This window comes from Pleurodeles waltl, chromosome 2_2 (assembly GCF_031143425.1).
Source record: "Pleurodeles waltl isolate 20211129_DDA chromosome 2_2, aPleWal1.hap1.20221129, whole genome shotgun sequence".
Lineage (NCBI taxonomy): Eukaryota > Metazoa > Chordata > Amphibia > Caudata > Salamandridae > Pleurodeles > Pleurodeles waltl.
Window position 1 is genome coordinate 1,130,391,842 of NC_090439.1, and position 20,720 is coordinate 1,130,412,561.

At 49.0% G+C, this 20,720-nt stretch overlaps 1 protein-coding gene across 2 annotated transcripts in view; it reads right to left on the reverse strand.

Moving 5' to 3' along the window:
* The window catches only part of LOC138282943 (uncharacterized), a 150,195-nt gene that overhangs the window by 96,591 nt on the left and 32,884 nt on the right, over window positions 1-20,720 (reverse strand). For both annotated transcript variants that reach the window (XM_069221009.1, XM_069221008.1), the window contains exon 2: window positions 14,735-14,812. In XM_069221009.1, coding sequence (XP_069077110.1) covers window positions 14,735-14,812 — 78 coding nt within the window. The remainder of the gene's footprint in view (window positions 1-14,734; window positions 14,813-20,720) is intronic.

The window sequence follows — 20,720 nt, forward strand, 5'->3', positions numbered from 1 at the left end:
TGAAAAACCTAAATAATCCTGTGATATATGCTTGAAAGAGTCTTGTATATAAATTTTTTAGCCCCAAGCATTTATCCAGATCAGCTTCAAACTGAACTAAATTTATTGCATGGTTAGTGACCTTTTTGTGCTGCAGCCTGTTCATATTTGCAGACTGATTAGTGATGGTAAATTGTGGTTTTTCAACAAAGCAGAGATTCCAAGATTGGGAAATGTCTCCTGTCCTACTAATGGTAAATCACTCCATCATTTTATCATATCTTTCACTGACTGTTCTGTGGAGGCCACCTAATTACAGATGTAATTTAATAGACTGATGTTACTCTAAGAAAGACTAGATGGCATCTCTAATTTGAGTCGCAGTCTGGCATGGGGCGTGGATTGTCTAAGATTAGGGCTGAAATTCATCAACGTTTTGCATCACCTTTGCACCATGCAAGGGGGCACAAGGGGGACGCAAAACCTAAACGAGATTTCTCTGTAAATCTGGACTTAGTGCATGGCAGCACAAATCCCTGCCTAGCATTTCTGTGCAGCAGGGAGGCGTTCCACGGGTCGAGCATTGGTGCTCCACGCATCTACCCATGCATTACGACACATTTCCAGATTTACAAACACCGGTAGACCTGGGAATGCGTCATAATAGCACTCACCAGAGGTGCAACAAGGAGAAATTTCTTTACTTCTCCTCATTCTAGTTCTGCTGCATTGTGAAATGAGGAAATTGCCTCTTAGGATTGTTTCTGTGCTGGGAGATGTCCCTTCCTGCACACAAACAATCCTGCCTACAACACAGGCACTCTTGCGCCTTGGTGCAAGGGTGCCTGCGTTGGTGTTAGGCAGCAGTTTGAGCATCAGCGCAGGCAGAGAGCAGGGAATGCGCAGTTTAATGTTAAATATGGCGCATTCCTGCCCTCTCCCTTTCACACACCCCAGCGTGGCAAGGTGGCTTGCTGCATTGCATGAAATATTGATAAATATAGGCCTAGGTAACTTATTTGACACAGTTGTGCAAGATAATATCTAGCTCCCTAAAAGGATAGGAATTCATTATGTTTGATATATACGCTAATATGAGGTTATTTTAGACTTAATGGCATTAGTAGTTGGACCGAATGCTCTTCCTTCATTCTTAGAAGCAAAAGCTTTCATCGCCATTACTGATCTGCAACATTTGTCAAGTTCACAATATGAACTTGAAAACAACTTAAATTTTTCATTGATCAATCATCCACTTGAAAGCTGACTTTGATGTCCCGAAGCACATAGTTTTCATTTTCTTATGATTGATTTTTACATTTTTTGCTTGATTTTAAGTTTGGTGACAAAGTAAATAATGTTGGATGCCTCATTGTGTTTTAGAGAACAAAATTAGATTATCTGCATAAGTCAAAAACAGTATACTGCATTATGTTATGATGTATTATGCACATTTGCAGCACGCACTATCACCCAGGAGGGTATCCTGACGTTGAGCAGTTGTGAGTTCAGGCACACCTAGGGCCTAGTACGACTACTGGAAAAGCCAGGTCTTCAGCTTCTTGCAGAATTAAAGTGAGGAGGAGGCTCTCATGTATAGCTACAGGTCATTTCACACTTTAGGCTCGACGTAGGAGAAGGCTCAAACGCCTGATTTGGTTTTTCTTATGCACGGGATGTGTGCAAGTAGGAGTCCGGATGAGCGGAGGTGTCTGGAAGGTTTGTGAAAGCAGATGCGATTGTTGAGATATGCTGGGCACATGTTCTGCAGTGCCTTGAAAGTCTAGATGAAGAGTTTGAATTGTCCTCATTTGTGAATGAGGAGTCAGTGGAGCTCCTTGAGATGTGACGTGAGTGTGGCATGGGAGGTTGAGAGGAATTCTGGCCACTGAGTCCTGAATGGTCTGCAGCCTTCTAGTGAGATTTTTGTTGATCCTGGCATAGAAGGTGTTGCCGTAGCCCAGCTTGCTTATGACCAGGCTGTGCATGCCGGTTTTCTGGGTGCTGATTGGGAACCATTTGAAAATCGACCCCAGCATCTTTAAGGTATAGAAGGGTGGGGCGGTGATAGCATTGACTTGGGCTGTCACGTGGAGTTTGCTGTTGATGATCATCATAAGGTTCTTGGCATAGGTGGTGGAGGTGAGTGTTGGTCGTAGCTTTCTATGTTGGCCACCAGGTGGAGCCCCCACAGTGATGTGCTCTTCCCAAAGATCACAAATTTGGCCCTGTTGGTGCTCAGCTTCAGACAGTTGGTCTCCATCCAGTGGGTGATTTCATTTATGCACGGATTGAACTTGATTGGGATACTGGGCGCCTTGTCCATGAGGGAGCTATTGTGAGAGTGTGTGATGGTGGCTGGAGGGATCATGTATGCCTTGAAGAAGGCTAGGCCAGAGGGGATCCTTGCGTAACTCGACAGATAAGGTCGCAGGCGTCTGAGGTGTACGGTGACAGGCTGACTGACTGGGTCCTTCCAGTCAGGAGGAAGCAGATGCATCGGAGAGTGTATTGATGGATTCTGATGCTGTGTTTCCTCTATTCACAGTTATTCAGACATCATCCTTGGCAGCGGTGAGGGCAGTTTAAATTCTGTGGCTGGATCTGAATCGAGACTGAGTGGTGTTGTAGAGGTGATGGTCACTGAAGTATTCAGTGAGGTGTCTGTTGATGATTTTCTCTAAGGCCTTGGCCCGGAAGGGTAGCAGGGAGATTGGTCTGTGGTTGGCGAGCGTTGAAGGGTCTACAGAGGGTTTTGCCAGCAATTGGACAGTTGCATGTTTCCATGAATCTGGGAATATCGCAGAAGAGGTGGAGGAACTCACAATGGGGGAAAGCATTGTACTGATTGGTTTCAGGGCTTTGGAGTAGGCCTGTGTTAGGGTCAGGGGTCTAATGGGGTCCGAGCGGATGGACTTCATTGTGGTGGTGGTTTCTTCTGGGGTGATTCCAACCCTGGCGGTCGGTGTTAAAGCGGCGTTAAGACAGCCAACAGGCCGGCGGTAAAAAAAAATTAATTACGACTGTGGCGGAAACCGCCAACAAAGACAGACACTTTAACTCTCCGACCGCCACGGCGGTACAAACAAACAGCTTGGCGGTCACCGCCAACAGACAGACGGAGGACAATGTACCGCCCACAGTATCACAACAGTCTAATCCACCACCTTTTCCGGGGCGGAATCACCGCAAACAAAAACACGGTGGAAACAGGACTTCGAAGGGAAAACGCTCACCTCTACACACGCCACGAGGAATCCGGACGCCATGGAACCCGAACTCCACATCCTGCCAGCCCTTATCTTCTTGCTCCTCTACCAGGAGCAAGAACGCCGGCGGCGAAGACCACAGTGAGTACTGCACCTAAGACACAAGGGAATGGGGGAGGGAAAAAACAGGGACACACACACGCAACATGCAACACCCCCACCCCCACCCTCACCCACCACAACACACACACTAATACAGCATGATACATAACAGTTACACCCCCCAACCCCGCCTGGGAAGAATGCAAGGACAAAAGGAAATGAGTGTAACCATTGTAATATATTAAAATCCAGTAAGCAAAAATATATATATACACTATAAACAAAATATACACCAAGAATAGTAGTCCAGGTAGTGCTCCATTGGGTCTGTGGAACACTGGGCCAACACGGTATGGGCGAGGCCCACACTCAATCCCCGAAATGACGGAGAGAACACTGCAGGGGCATCAGATAGCAATAAAACAGGCACCTCAGGGGGAAGGGAAACAGGGGGCACCTCAGCCGGTTGAGTGCACAACGCCAAATCCACGAGGGGGCCACATGCCCACTGTTCCATCCTGGGGAGTGCAAAGCCACAGTCTCTCAAGTCTCTACAGTGGGTGGTTTGCCCACTGTTCCATGCTGGGGAGTGCAAAGCCACAGTCTCTCAAGTCTCTACAGTGGGTGGTTTGCCCACTGTTCCATCCTGGGGAGTGCAAAGGCACAGTCTCTCAAGTGGATAACAGTCTCCACTGGTTCTGGAGGGGGCTTTGTGCCCAGAGTGCTTCATCCTGCCAAGGACAGAGGTAGTGGAGGTAAATCTCCACTGGTTCGGGAGGGGGCTTTGTGCCCAGAGTGTTTCATCCTGCCAAGGACAGAGGTAGTGGATGTAAATCTCCACTGGTTCTGGAGGGGGCTTTCTGTCCAGAGTGTTTCATCCTGCCAAGGACGGAGGTAGTGGATGTTTTTCTCCACTGGTTTTGGAGGGGGCTTTGTGCCCAGAGTGCTTCATCCTGCCAAGGACAGAGGTAGTGGATGTAAATCTCCACTGGTTCTGGAGGGGGCTTTGTGCCCAGAGGGCTTCATCCTGCCAAGGACAGAGGTAGTGGATGTAAATCTCCAATGGTTCTGGAGGGGGCTTTGTGCCCAGAGTGCTTCATCCTGCCAAGGACAGAGGTAGTGGATGTTTTTCTCCACTGGTTCTGGAGGGGGCTTTGTGCCCAGAGTGCTTCATCCTGCCAAGGACAGAGGTAGTGGATGTAAATCTCCACTGGTTCTGGAGGGGGCTTTGTGCCCAGAGTGCTTCATCCTGCTCGTGACGGACTCAGTAGCGTCAGTGCCCCTGGCGCTCATGGGCCAGCGGTGCTTGTTGCGGTGGTGTCATTGGCAGCGGTGCTTGTTGCGGCGGTGCCCTGTTCAGCGCTGCTTGTTGCGGCGGTGCCCTGTTCAGCGGTGCTTGTGGCGGCGGTGCCCTGTTCAGCGGTGCTTGTGGCGGCGGTGCCCTGTTCAGCGGTGCTTGTGGCCGAGGGGTCCTTTGCAGTGACTCAGCTGCTGGCGGTCCTGTCTAACCCAGCGGGGTTGGTGCTGGCGGTCCTTCATGGCCCAGCGGGGCTGTGCTGGCGGTCCTGTCTGGCCCAGCGGGGCTGGTGCTGGCGGTCCTTCATGGCCCAGCGGGACTGGTGCTGGCGGTCCTGTCTGGCCCAGTGGGGCTGGTTCTGGCGGTCCTGTCTGGCCCAGCGGGTCTGGTGCTGGCGGTCCTGTCCTGGGCAGCAGGGCTGGTGCTGGCAGTGGCCTCCGGGGCAGCAGGGCTGGTGCTGGCAGTGGCCGCCTGGGCAGCAGGGCTCGTGCTGGTGGTGGCCTCCTGGGCAGCGGGGATGATGGCGGTTGCCTCCTGGGCAGCGTGGATGATGGCGGTGGCCTCCTGGGCAGCGGGATGATGGCGGTGGCCTCTTGGGCAGCAGGGCTGATGCTGGCGGTGGCCTCCTGGGCTGCGGGGATGATGGTGGTGGCCTCCTGGGCAGCGAGGATGATGGCGGTCTTCTCTGCCGTGCTGCTCTTCCCAGACTTGCTGACTTTCTTGTGGCCCTGCCCCACCTTGGAAGGTGTCGCAGCTGACTCCACACTCCCACCTGTACCCCTGGGAGCGGCTTTGGGGGCTGGAGTCTTCCCCCTCTCCCGCCGGGCACTGGCCAACTTTTGATGCTTGACAGGTGGGGGACTGTCCGTGCTGTGGTTCCGTGCCACACTGGCTGCCCTGGTGGCCAGTGCACTCCAGATTCCGGTGACTACAGGCACCACTGGTCCCAGAGATGTTGTGGCTGAGGTGCTAGGTTGGGACCTGGAGAGTCGGGCCCTAGGAGACGGATAGGGTGGGGGAGGTGAGGGAAAGAGGTCAAGGTTGGACAGGAAAAGTTTCTTGGGAACACTGGGACGGGTAGCTGGAGGGGGTTTGGGAGTGGAGGAAGAGGTTGTGGTTGTAGGAGGTGTTCGTTTGGTGACTTTGGGTGAAGGTGCATGCGCTGTAGGCTGTCGTGAGGTGGATGGCTGTTGGGTGGGTGTGTGCCTGCGTTTGTGTATCTTGGGAGGTGGTGTCACAGACACACTGGGAGAGGACACAGGGGATGTGTGAATGATAGTGGGGGTGGTGACTGCACGTGAGCGGGGTGTGGTGGGGGTGTGGTGGGGGGGTGCTGGTGATGGTAGTAGTGGCTGTAGATGTAGTGCATGCAGGTGTGAGTGTAGACGAGACTGGGAGGGAGGAGGGAGACGAGGAGGAGGGGACACAGTGAAGGCAGTGGATGTTGGTGTGTCTGCATGTGTGTGATGCTTGCGTGAGTGCCTGTGGGATGTGTGGTGCTTATTTTTGCCAGAGCTTCCCCTGTGTGTTGACGTGTGTACATGCTGGTCTGAAGGTGTGCTTGGGATAGGCTGAGGTAGAGGGGATTGGGTCTGGGTGGAGGGAGTTGGTGCGGGGAGGCTAGAGACAGGGACAATAGCTGCCATCAGTGCTGAGGCCAGAGCCTGAAAAGCTCGCTGAAGGGCCACCTGACCAGAATGAATGCCCTCCAGGAATGCATTTGTTTGTTGCAACTGCCTTTCTACACCCTGGATGGCATTCAAAATGGTAGACTGCCCAACAGTGAGGGACCTGAGGAGGTCAATGGCCTCCTCACTGAGGGCAGCAGGGGTGACTGGGGCAGGGCCTGTGGTGCCTGGGGTGAAGGTGATGACCACCCTCCTGGGTGAGCTGGCACAGGGCAAAGGCTGAGGGGCTGCTGGGAGGGCGGTGCTGGTAGGGGGGTGGCGCCTGTACCTGTAGATGCGGGGGGTACAGATGTTGCCGCCAACACAAGGGTGCTCCCATCAGAGGACGAGTCCGTGTCACTGGTGTCAGCTCCTGTCCCCGCCGTGGAGCTCCCCTCGCCCTCCGTCCCACTGGTGAACTCCGAGTCCGTTGTCTCGCCCTCCAGGGCCATGTGGGATGCAGCTCCCTCCTGCTCCGGTGCCACTGCTCCTCCGCCTGATGATGCTAATGCACACAAGAACAGGGAGACCACAAAAAGGGGGGGACGACAGAAGAAAGACATGTTGAGTGCATGCATTACCGCTACCGTTGGCGGACACCACAGACACAGAAGCCCTCTGCACTATGCCGCGCACTTGGGCTCCAATGTTCAATCCCTGGGACATGGCCTACAAGGCTATGGCCGAAATCTGCACACATGGATGACACAGGAGCCTGACTAGGTGTACTTGGCACTGTACACAGGTGGGGTGGGATGCCTAAGGAAACCCACAGCCCACCTCCCCCACCCAGACACCTCCACTGCACGCAAAATCAGCAGAATGAGAGTGTACTCACCCCCTTGTGGCTGCTGTGATGCCCTCAAGCGCCCATCCAACTCCGGGTACGCCACCGCCAGGATCCTGAACATCAGGGGGTCATGGTGCAACGGGCACCCCTCCCACGTTGGGAGGCCATCCCCAGCCGGGCCTCCGCCGTCTTCTTGCTCCAGCGGCGAATGTCCTCCCATCTCTTACGGCAGTGGGTGCTCCGTCTGTGGTAGACCCCCAGGGTCCGGACGTCCCTGGCACGCCAAATATCCTTATTCTGGTGGGCGCTGACCTATAGGAATTGTACAGGGGGAAAAGAAAAGTTTTTACCAACTGCACCGTCACAGTCATTGGCCCCCATCCCTACCCTTGCCATGTGGCACATGCACTCACTGTTGTTTCATGCGCGCCTCAATCTCCCCTCCCCCCGCATCTTTAATCCACCCCACTCCACACAGGCATAGCCCATACAGCATGCTCCCAGTGTACTTACCTGTTTGTCTGGAGGACCGTAGAGTAGGGTTTACTGGGGGAGGACCCCATCCACGAGTTTCTCCAACTCCTCCGATGTGAAGGCAGGGGCCCTTTCCCCAGAAGCATGAGCCATTGTCTCTTCCAGACCGAGGTCACAGCAGCACTTGCAGTGTAGGTCCTCTCCTGTCGAAGATCAGGTATCGAGTGATTGAACAGATAGAAAATGGCGGTCACGTCCGCGGCGGTGGGTACCGTCACCGCCGGCGTACATCGTCATTGGCTCCTGGGGTCCAATGGTGACCAATGCAGAATTGCGCCGCGGTCTTAGACTGCCTCCCGCGACAGTGTACAATGCCAGCGCGGTTACCTCACATCCCATTGTCCCACTTTACAGGTCAGGCATCCCCCATTTCAGGGGCCCACATGGCTTAATTTTTAACTGCGACACACATACCTAGGCCTTGCCTCAACACTCATACAGGCCAAATTTCGGATTATGATTTGTGTTCTGTGTAAGCTGTGGGTACGTACCTCTGAGTTGGTTGACTCTGTGCTCGCTGTTGTCCTTCATAGGCATTGTCCCCTGGGACATGTGAGGAGATGGCGGCATCCTCCGGTGTACAGACTGCTGGTGGACCTGTCGACAATGGAGGAAAGACATGTGATCATCACCTACAGGCTTGATCGTGCCACAATCCTGGAACTGTGTGCCCAGTTGGAGCCAGATCTGATGTCAGCTATCCGCCATCCCACAGGAATCCCCCCTCAAGTGCCGGTGCTGTCAGTACTCCATTTCCTTGCAAGTGGGTCATTTCAAACAACAGTGGCCATAGCATCAGGGATGTCCCAGCCTATGTTCTCCAACGTGTTGTCCAGAGTGTTGTCTGCCCTGCTGAAACACATGCGGAGCTACATCGTTTTCCTACAGTGAAAGGTGACTCTATGCCCTGGGACATATCCCCAACATCATAGGCGCCATTGATGGGACACATGTGGCTTTGGTACCCCCGCAGGAGTGAACAGGTGTACAGAAACCGGAAGAGTTATCATTCCATGAATGTGCAGATGGTGTGTTTGGCAGACCAGTACATCTCCCATGTGAATGCCAAATTCCCTGGCTCAGTGCATGACCTTTACATCCTCTGACTAGCAGCATCCTTTATGTGATGGGCCAACTCCAGAGGCACCGTGTGTGGCTATTAGGTGAGCACCTGGAAGCAAGTCAGTGGGAATGGTTGTCTGGGTCTGGGGATATCCCTACAGGTTAGTATGTGTCTAACAGTTGTCCCTCGCCATTTGCAGGTGACTCTGGCTACCCCAACCTGTCATGGCTACTGACCCCAGTGAGGAATCCTAGGACAAGGGCAGAGGAACGCTACAATGAGGCCCATGGGCGAACTCAGCGGAAAATAGAGCGGACCTTTGGCCTCCTGAAGGCCAGGTTCCGGTGCCTCCGGTGACTCCATATGACAGGTGGATCCCTATGCTGCTCACAAAAGAAGGTGTGCCAGATCATCGTGGCCTGCTGTATGCTTCACAACTTAGCTTTGCGACGACAGGTGCCTTTTCTGCAGGAGGATGGTCCAGATGGCAGTGTTGTTGCAGCTGTGGATCCTGTGGACAGTGAAGATGAGGAAGCAGAAGAAGAGGACATCGACAACAGGAACTCAGTGATCCTGCAATATTTCCAGTGAGACACAGGTAAGAATACAAACCTGCCTACTACATGTACTTTAACACTACTACCTGTCAACTATCTGTCGTTTTCACCCAGTGTATGGTCACTGAGTTGTCACTTTCCCTTACGATTTGACAGATTTGACAGATGTGCGTCCCACTGTGTGACATCTGCTTTTTTTCCTCATGAACTAGAGCTGTGTGACATAGGTATGTTGACATTACATTTGAAAGAGCATTTTGATACTGTAATTGCTAATACACTATTTCGAAATCACAGACTGACTCTAGATTGTTTTGTGCTTCAAGGGTGTTTATTTAAGTGCTCAATATTGGAGGGGGTTGTAAAATGGTGAGGGGTGATGGTGGAGGAATGTCCATGGCAGAGTCCAGTCTATTAGTCTCACAGGTGCATTGCCCAAATGGGCATAGGAAGTGGAGCTGGGGCAGTTTGAGGATGGACAGGGTGACAAAGTGGGACAGAAGGATGACATTCAGGGTGGTCTCATTTCTTGGCGGGGGTCTTGGCATCGTTCTCTGTCTTTGTCCTGGATCTCAGGGACTGTTTGTGGGGTGGTTCTCCCTCTGCAGGGGGTGGGGTGCCCTGTGTGGTAGTCCTGTGGTGGGGCGTCCTGTCCACTAGCGCCGGCGGAGGTGGTGGGCAGTTCATTGTCCAGGCTAGTTTCAGGGGCCCCTTGTTGTGCCACAATGTCCCTCCTGGTGTTGAGTACTTCCTTCAGCACCCCTACAATGGTGTCCAGGGTCGAATTGATGGCTCTGAGTTCCTCCCTGAAGCCCAAATACTGTTCCTCCTGCAGGCACTGGGTCTCCTGAAACTTGGCCAGTACTGTTGCCATTGTCTCCTGGGAGTGGTGGTAGGCTCCCATGATGTTGGAGAGGGCCTCTGTGGTGGCCTGTGACTGTGTCAGGGGAATGGACTGTCCAGAGTTCCCCGATGGGCCGGCCTGGTCATCTAGATCCAGTTGGACAGAGCTGCTGTCATCACTGTGGGCCTCGTCTGTTGGTGGTGTGGACATGTGTGGACCCTCCTGTCCGCTGACGTTGGGTAGGGGTCCTGCAGAGGTATAAAAGGATGTTTATTACATCTGTGTGTGCTATGGTGTGCAATAGGTGGGTGACTGTGTACCCCAGTGCTTGCATTCCTGTGTGGGACCTTGTGTGATGGTGGTTTAGGGGGGTGTATGGCTATGTGCAGTGGCCATGCTTTGGTGATGGGTGTCCATGCTTTGTTGTTGCATGCAGGGCTTGGTGTTAGGATGTGTGGTTTGTGATGTTGGGACATTTGTGAGGAGTTTGAGTGATGGGGGTGAGGGTGGGGGTATGTGATAGCATGCACGTACGGTGGGGGATGTAATAGTTAAGAATTGACTTACCAGAGTCCATTCCTCCATCTACTCCTGTGAGGCCCTCAGGATGCAGAATCACCAAGACTTGGTCCTCCTACGTTGTTAGTTGTGGGGGAGGAGGTGGGGGTCCGCCGCCAGTCTGCTGAACCGCAAGGTGGTGTCTTGAGACCACGGAACGCACCTTCCCCCGTAGGTCGTTCCACCTCTTCCTGATGTCATCCCTATTTCTTGGGTGCTGTCCCACTGCATTGATCCTGTCCACTATTCTTCGCCATAGCTTCATCTTCCTAGCTATGGAGGTGTGCTGCACCTGTGATCCGAATAGCTGTGGCTCTACCCGGACAATTTCCTCCACCATGACCCTGAGCTCCTCCTCAGAGAACCTGGGGTGTCTTTGCCGTGCCATGGGGTGGTGTGGGTGATGTGTAGGGTGGTGTGTGTAGTGATATTTAGTGGTGTGTTGTGTGAGGTGCATGGAAGTTCTGTGGGTGATGGTATTGTGTTCCTTCTGGATGCTTGGTAGTTGCTTGTGGTGTCTCTCTCTGGCCTCTCTGTAATTCTGGTTGTAGGGGTTTGTGGGTGATGTGGGTGTGTGTTTTGTATTGTAATGGGTGTGTGGGAGTGGTGTGTGTATGTGTATCAGGTGTGTGTATTTCGATTTGTCCAATGTGGTAGTGTTTTGTAAATGTGTGTGTATTTTGAGCGCGGCGGTGTGTGCCACCAATGGAATACCGCGGTTGAAAGACCGCCGCGTGGATTTTTGAGTCGTGATAGTGTGAGCGTATTTCTGCTGGCGTGACGGTGGAGGTTTTGTTTTCGCCAGTTTATCACTGACCTTTGGTGTGGCGGACTTGTGTGGGTGTCTGAATTTTGGCGGATTCCGAGCTGTGGGTCATAATAGCTGTGGCGGATTTAAGAGGCGGTGTGTTGGCGGACTTCTGCATGGCAGTAAGCGGGTTTTACTGCCAATGTTGTAATGACCGCCAATGTGTTTAGCACTGGATAAGATTGGGAGACATTTGGCGAGGTCTGTTGGGTCCGTGTTGCAGTCTGAAGAATGGGTGTGATTTTTCTGCTGAAGAATTGTGAGAGTGTTGCGTAGATCCTGTGAGGAAGTGATCAAGTTGGAGGCGGCTGATGGTGAGGAGAAATCTTTCAAAATGACAAAGATCTATTCGATTCTGTTGGTGCTGGCATCAATGCTCCACCAGAGCAGTGACCAAGTTTTGGACAACCTCCCTCCTTAATATTTAAAGTTGCAAAATGATTAGTGAGATTTAATAAAAATAATGAAGGAGCTACTGTTCTGGGCCATTTGATGTTTTAGCATAGAGTGTTAAAAACCTGCCATCACTTAATTTAACCTGGACCCAGGCATCCAACTGTAGCTTAAAAAGTAAGTTTAAAAGTGTGCTACCAAAGATTTTGACCAAAATGTCTTCTGATCAACATTGTCAAATGCATTAGAATTTTCAATTAAACAGATAAATACTTTTTGTCTTTAAAATAAAAAGTATTTTCGAAAAAACAATTTTGGTTGAACAACCCGACTTGAAACCGGTTTGATGAGGGGTAATTACCGAAGAACTTGCTACCCAATCTGCTAAGTTCATCAACAATAGTTCACTAAAAAGTCTGACATTTGCATCAAGTAAAGCTATCATACAATATGTGCTTGGTTCTGATTTAGGACCTCTATTATACAACGGTTGCAAAAAGCACTCTTTCCTGGGTAAGGGAATATTACCCGTAGAGAGAATGGAATTAGAGTTACAAGAGTATAGACCAATTTGCTGCACTTTTCTTTATTGTATAATCAGAAATGAAATCCCATTAGGTCTGGCAGCACAAGAGGTTTTTGCTTCTGCCATGAAAGTACTTACCTCCTCTATGGTTGTTTCAAACTTATAACTGTAAGAATAGTAACTTGAGTAGTTAATTATTGAAAACTAGAACCATACAATTTTACAAGATTTGTATCTCACTTGCTGTGATTTATATGATACCTCCTAACTTATTTTTGTCATGTCGAAAACCATTAAGTGTCCAGAACATCTTTGAGTTTTTATTGATTATGGATTCATGTTGTTTAGTCCATAATTGCCGTTAATGTTAAGGTGAGGAGATACATCACAATGAGTCGGTTCTGCCCAAAGGACCACAGCTGGGTTGGCGGAGCAACTCCAGAGCCACTTGAAAGGGTCCAGGACTGGGATGGCACTACCAGGCTCATAGCAGACTTAGTCGCGCTGCTGGTTCAAGGTGGTTGGAGGCTTTTCTATCCCTGAGGCTCTGATCAGGAGGCCAGCCAACTAGCCCTTGTTGTTACTCTGGCGATTTAGGGTTCAAGACGCAGGTCCAATCCTTCTCACTCAGGCAGCAGAGTAATAGTCCTTCTCACAGCAGAGCAGCACAGTCCTTCTGATTCTCCCACAAGCCCAGAGGTCACCTGGAGAGTTGGGTCTGATGGTCCAATATTTATCTTTGGTGCTAGCTTTAGACCCAGCTGGCCTGAGGGCACAAAGACTAGTGTCAAACCCTTTGGGAATGTGTTAAGGCAGAGTCTTTGTGATGTGCAAGTGTGGTAGCCCTCTCATCAAGTCAGAAATGGGCCATGCTGCCAACTTCAATTCCCCCTTTGTTTCACTGTCTAGGAACAATACACAAAGACCGCCTGTCAGCTACAACTAGTCACATGACCAATGATACAGGCTGCAGGCACCAAATGGTTGGGACAAGAAAATGTCAACTTTTTAAAAGTGGCAGTTACAGAGGTGTGACTTAAAATCTGAATGTGCCATTAAAGAGGGGTTGAAATTACAATTCTTGACACACCCAACTCACAGTTTCTACCTGCTCCCAATTGAACATGATAAATTATGAAAGGTAATTGAAGAACCCAATGTTATCATATGGGAGAGGCAGGCCTCACAGTAGTAAAAAACAAATTTAAGAGTTTTACACTACCAGGACTTATAAAACTGAAAAGTTTTATTTTTTAAATACACTGCACTCTGTCCTACAGACTGTTTAGGCCCTACCTTGGGGGTGACCTATATGTATTAAAAAGGAAGGTTTATTTTGCCAAATCGAAATGGTAGTTTAAAACTGGACACATACTGCAGTGGCAGGCCTAAAAAGACTACGTATGTGCTGCAGGCTGCTAGTAGCATTTAATTTACAGGCCCTAGGTACATGTAGTACCATTTTACTAAGGACTTCAAGTCAATTAAGTGTGCCAATTGGGTGTAAGCTGATTTCCCCATGTTTAAAGGAGAGAGCACAAGCATTTTAGCACTACCTAGCAGTTGATAAGTATGCAAAGTCCTATAATCCAACAAAAAAGTGTTCAGCAAACAGGAGAGTGAAGGTACAAAGTTTGTGGATGACCCTGCAGAGAGGGCCAAGTCCATCATAAAATATTTGGTGGTAGTACACTGTCATATACATACAGTCAATGTTCAATTGAAATGGGCACTACATTTACACAGACATACAGACATACAGTTTTACTGAAAAACCTACTTACCACACAAATGATAATGTGTACAAATTGGGTTTCAGTGATTATTTTTCATTTGTGCATCAACAAGTAAAGTGTCTTGATTTGTTCTGGTCTAATTAAAATCTTTTTTTCCATTACACTTTAGAATATAAAATGTGCTCCATTGTTGTTTACCTAACTGCTGGATCTGTACAGTTCATGTAAACACATTTACGTTTTGCAGTGTGTTACAAACAATAACTTTCCACAGCCTTTCCTTTCACACTCCCTGTACCCCAGTAAGACTGTCACATAATACACTTTAATTTTCTTTGACTGCAAAGTGAGAGGAGTTTGTAACACTAATTTGCATGTTAAAATAATAAGCAGCAAATTGTCAGAAGACAAAGCCTGACATATGATCTCAGTCTATAAAGGGCAGCAAATGTGACGAGATAAATACAGAATTTAAAGACATCTTTATTTATTACGAGGACTTTTGCAACCACCAAAAATTGACCCACCAGTAGGTCGCAACCTACAGTTTGGGAAACACTGCTCTATCTGCATGGCCTGTTTTGATGACAATGTGCTCACTGAGTTGCACCATCCCTTAAACAAATTACCTGTGCTACTTCGTATCACATGAAGAACAAACATATGGTTACCTGGGTATTCAGTATTTTCTGACGGGCTGCTTGCGTTTTCAGGGATATCAGTGATCCAACCATCGTCAGCTACTGGTTCTAGTTGTAAAAAAATATATAAAACATTGTAAACATCCTCGCCATAGAGAGAATAGACCTTCTACGATCAGCAGAACACGTAATCCATGTGAATGAGTCAAAGGCCTTTTGAAGGATTGATGTGGCTGTACAGGAAAATGGGGAGGAAAGGAAGGCCAGAGAATAGTTATGCAGACAGGAAACTTGAAAGTAAAAGAAGAATGGAGAAGAGAGGGCTGGAGGTACAGAGGAAGAGATGGATATGAGAATAAGGGGGTCATTCCGACCCTGGCGGTCATGGACCGCCAGGGCCAGGGACGGAGGAAGCACCGCCAACAGGCTGGCGGTGCTTCAGGGGCCATTCTGACCGCGGCGGTAAAGCCGTGGTCAGAAAACGGAAACCGGCGGTTTCCCGCCGGTTTTCCGCTGCCCCAGGGAATCCTCCACGGCGGCGCTGCAAGCAGCGCCGCCATGGGGATTCCGACTCCCTTCCCGCCAGAAACAGGATGGCGGGAACGGGTGTCGTGGGGCCCCCTAACAGGGCCCCATTAAGATTTTCAGTGTCTGCAAAGCAGACACTGAAAATCGCGACGGGTGCAACTGCACCCATCGCACACCAGCAACTCCGCCGGCTCCATTCGGAGCCGGCTTCATTGTTGCTGGGGCTTTCCCGCTGGGCCGGCGGGCGGCCTTCTGGCGGTCGCCCGCCGGCCCAGCGGGAAAGTCAGAATGACCGCCGCGGTCATTTGACCGCGGTACGGTCTTCTGGCGGTTCCCGCCAGGCGGGCGGCTTCCGCCGCCCGCGGGAGTCAGAATGACCCCATAAGTGTTTGGAAACAGATATTTAGAGTTGGCTAGAAGAAGGAAGTAAGTAGGGAGGGAAGGGGAGATAATATTTCAAGGTGCCACATTCAGATATAGCCACATGTGGCTACTTTGTAATAAGACACAAATCTGAACTAAGTAACATAAGAAGCACAGAAGAATGTTGTAACAATGCCTAGATGAGAAGAAGGTCTACAGGCTGTTCTAAAGGACAGCTTTCTTTCTGCCAATCTGAGATCATTCATTCAGAAAGTTGTTCCAATCACTTGCAGCTTGAAACATAAAAGCCAACCCCAGCTTCTCCATCTAAAGAAGCAAGGGTGGTCATTATGAACATAGGCGGTCCAGGCCGCCATGCCGGCGGTGGCGGTAATTACTGCCACCGGCATGTCAGTCCGGACTGCCATATTATGTTCATTGCTGGACCGCCACAGGCGGAGCTCCGCCACCGCCAGGCAGCCTGACGATCGCAGAGTTCCTTATCCGACAGGGCAGCGCTGCAACCAGCGCTGCCCACCGGATAAAGAACCTGTGTCCACCAGCCTTTCCCTGGCAGTTTCCCCGGCCAGGAAAAGACTGGCGGAATGGGGGCCCCGTGCACAGCCCCGTCGCGCATGTCACTGCCCGATTTACAGGCAGGGATATGCGCAACGGGTGCTGCTGTACCCGCCGCACTGCTACATTGACGACGGCTCCATGTGGAGCCATCGGCAATGTCCAGGCCCAGCGGAATGTTGATTATTTGGCCAGCAGGGTCCTCTACGGGCTGGCGGTCTGTGTTTAGACCGCCAGCCTGAACACAGCGGGATTTCATAATGTGACCCTAGGTGACTGCAGCGCCCTTGAAGTCAAATAATGGTATTGCTGTGATGGACCAGAAGGTTTCAAATTAATTTTAAGAAAGGTGGGTGCAGGTGACAGAAGGCTCAAGCATGTTTATTAAGCATTAGCTGCACCAAAAGGTGAGACTTGCATTTTTTATTCTGAATAAGACATAAAAAATGTCTGATGAATGAAAACAAATGAAAAATGATTGCTTTCTGGATGTAGGTCAGTACAGGACAGGGCTAACACATAGCCTGACCTTTAACCTCAGTCTTTGAAGGGCAGCAAATATGACAATATAATTACAGCATTTATAGGCATCTTTATTTATTGCTTGGACTTTCGTGACCAATCAAAAATCGGCTTATCACCCACCAGTGGGTCACAACCCACAGTTTAAGAAACACTGGTTCAGATTTCTGACGAAGTGGCACAACGCAGTGCTGTGCCACAAATAGCGCCACACTGTGCCACTTTTGAAATGCAGGGATACGCCATATTTACAGGAATACAGCGCACCACTGTGTTTTGCCCTGTGCCAACACTGAATTAAGCTGCCTGTGCCAACACAGGCATCCTTGCACCATAGTGCAAGGGTGTCTGTGTTGAAGGGATAGATTGTTCCTGTACATAAACAATCATTCATGGCCTTTTGTTCCTTCTATGTGTGCTGCAGACTGCAGCCACCTTAGAAAGAGCAAAAAACGAGTAAAAGTATTCCTCCCCGTTGTGCCATGATAATGTCACCCATGGGGTGGTGTTAGTTTTTGGCGCTGGCTCAGATTTACGCCTGGGGCAGTTTCAAAAGCAATAGGTGTTGTGGTGGAACGCCCACAGCAATACCCATTTCACGCCCCTCTGATTCAGAAATCTGTATCAGGAGGGCCGTATTTACAAGGAGGCGTTAAGCCACAAAAAGAGGCTTAACTCCTCCTTGTAAATATGGTGCACTGAAAAGCACCACTGGAGTGTCACTGAGGCCTTGCAAATCTGGCCCACTGCATGAGCTGTTTTGATGCCAACATGCTTACAGTGTTACACCAACTGTTATACATATTATCTATGCAACTTAATATCCCATGAAGAACAAATATAAGGTTACCTGTGAGAGCAGTATTTTCTGACGAGGTGCTTGCGTTTTAAGGGATATCAATTTTCCAAAAATCATTACCCTTTATTTCTAGTTGTAAAAGAAAATATAATACTGTGTATAATACTGTATAAACATCCTCCTCATAGATCATTGAAAGAATAGACCTGCTAACTTCAGAAGAACACATAGGCCATGTGAATGTGTCAAAGGCTTTCTGATGGTTTGATGTGACTGTACAGCAGCAATGTGGGGAGGAGAGGAAGGGCAGAGGATGGCTGTGCACACAAGCACATTTGAAATGAAAGAAGAATGGAGGACAGAACAGGAGAAATAGCCAAAGAGATGGATGTAAGAATAGAAGAATGAAAACAGAGACCAAAAGAGGGCTGGAAGACATAAGTAAGAAGGGAAGGATGAAGAGATGAAATTCCAAAGTACTGCATTCAGTTATAGCCACATGTGGCTTGTTTTGAGTTAGAGACATATCTGAAAAAAATATTATAAGACTCAGATAACAACATTGTTACATAAAGCCTAGTTTAGAAAAAGGTCTACAGGCACAGTCTAATGGACAGTTTTCTTTCAGGTAAGGTTGAGATCCTTATTGCAATTACTGGAAGCCTGAAACAGTAAAGGCCAGATCCTACCTTCTCCTTTCTCCTTCCAAAGAAACTAGGAGAGTAAAGCTCTCTGTAGACAATGAATGTTATTGCTGTAATGAACCAGATGGTTTCAGTTTCATTTCTAGAGAGGTTGGTACAGGTCAGAAGGCTCCTGAGTGTTTATCAAGCATTAGCCTCATTAACAGGCCTGGCTTGCATTTTAAGCTCTGAGCAGAACATTAAAAAAGCCTGCTGCTTGAAACCAAATTAAGAAAAATTGCTTTCGGGATGTAATGAGTCTATGAAAAAACTATTTCATGTATGATAACCCGGTGTACTTTTCAGACAAAAAATAGTCCCCGTGCATTGTAATAAGAAAGTATTGCAAGCTCTACATATGAGGTGGAATAATACACCAAACAGCCAATAGCAAGATGTGGCAGAGTGATACTTCTCAGGGTAAAGACAAAGCCCATTCTATGTGCTTTTAAAAATGGTGGAAACAATTGATCCTGCAGATGATTGCACTGTTAAGCCACAAACAAACCAGCGGAAGGGAAATCAGAGGCTCACATTGTGAAGAATCCATAACTCTGACCTTATTTATCACAACTATGAGGAAATGTACCTTCAAACATCAGCAATGCACACCACATACAGATTAGAAACCCCTTCCTTCCTGGCTCTGAGAGATCAGAAGACACCTGAAGCAATCTGACTTACCACTCTCTACAGAAGGGCCTGTCCCTCCTCTTCTAAGCACAGCCCACCCTGCCTTCCAGCTGTGTGGACAGCAGGACCATTCTTCACTTGGCTGAGATGAATCCTTCTTCTGGACTCCATAAGTCCAACTCAATGGGTGATGTCTCACCTCCATCCTGGGGGATGTGCAGTGGCAATAACTGAAACGGTACTTACCCCCCATGCTGTCTTAACATGATCCATGTTGTTCAGCAATAACTGGACAGTTTATACTATTTCTAATACTATGTTTCAAACAAAGCAGCTTTGCCATTTCATTTCCTACAGAGAGGAAGCATTGTTGTCCAAGAGACTCCAGGTATTTCCAGGGAAACCATCAATCTCGACTGCCTCCCCTTTTGGGGGTGGTGATGAAAACAATAATACATTTTATACAGCTACTTAGAACACAGGGACAGCTGTCCTTTTAAGAGAGACAAGTCGTACACTATGTGACCTGCTGAAGGTGCACGGACGGATGGAGGCATGTTTGGAGGTTTCTGCCCTGCCTTGCTCTTTATTAAAGTTCATCTCATCAGACCACAAACCTCTACTGGCCAGAGGGTACATTCCTTGTGTACCATTGCTCCTACTGAAGGGTGGCTACTGACAGATCACCAGGCTATGGAGCTACAGTAGTTACTGGTTTCATCCTGCAAGGGTGCAGGGTGCTTACTTGTCTCTGCAAGAGTGGCCCTCCTTCTGGTGCAAAATCAGTTCAGGCCTTCAGATCTGAACTTCTTCATTTTCCTCAGTTTGTGGCTGTGTGGATTGTGTGCTGCATGTAACATGCTTGTGTATCTGTGTGCCGTTTAGTATGTGTTCTCTGAAAGGACATTTACATTGATGAACAAGATGAAGGTCTGACTTTAGGTAGGTGTTAGGGAATTCACAGTCACATTTAGGCAACATAAAGGGTTTGACCAGGACTGTTTTGGTTGCCTAGGCTGCTGTGCTCCAGATATGTCTGACAAGAATCTATTTGGGCTTGGAGTGTCCACTCTGTGACTAGTGGAATACACATCTGTGACTCAGCATTCTGCATTGAGTTTGGAACAGTCTAGAATTCAGAGAGGGACTCTGCTCAAAGAGGCTGCACAGTCACTCTTGGAACACACACATATTCCTTTGACAATTTGGTGTCTGCCAGTCACCCTCCAATATGTGCCCTGCTCTGGGTTGGCAACTGAATGTGCATTTAATGGGGATTTTCTTGTTAAGGGCAATTTTGAACTGAGTATGTAGTGATTCTTAAAAACCGTTGTGTGTTTGTATCTGATACTTGGAAGCAGCTCTGCCGCACCAGCCAATACTCTGTTGCTAAGGCTGGGACCAAGCCTAGACCAATACAGACTCTGTTGCTATGGCTGGGTGTGAGCCTAGACCAATAGAGACACTCTGTTGCTAGGGCTGGGACCAAGCCTAGACCAATACAGAAGCTCTGTTGCTAGCACTCGGTCTAAACCTAGACCAATACGGACACTGTGTTGCTATGGCTGTGTGTAAGCCTAGACCAATAGAGAAACCCTGCTTCTAGGGCTGGATCTGAGCCTAGACCAAATACAGAAGCACTGGTGCTGTTCTCTGGCATGAAGACATCTTGCTGATGTACCCTTATGGAGTGGAGCCACGCTGAACGGAGGGAACAGAGAAAGGCCCAGCTGTCTTGATTTGCATGGAACTCAAGGAACTGAGGGGAATATTTATACTCTGTTTGCACTGAATGTGCATCATTTTTTTCACGCAAATTCAGTCCAAACTTAACTCCATATTTATATTTGGAGCTAGACCCGTCTAGCGTCAAAATATTGGAGTTAACATCATTTTTTGGGATGCGTGAACC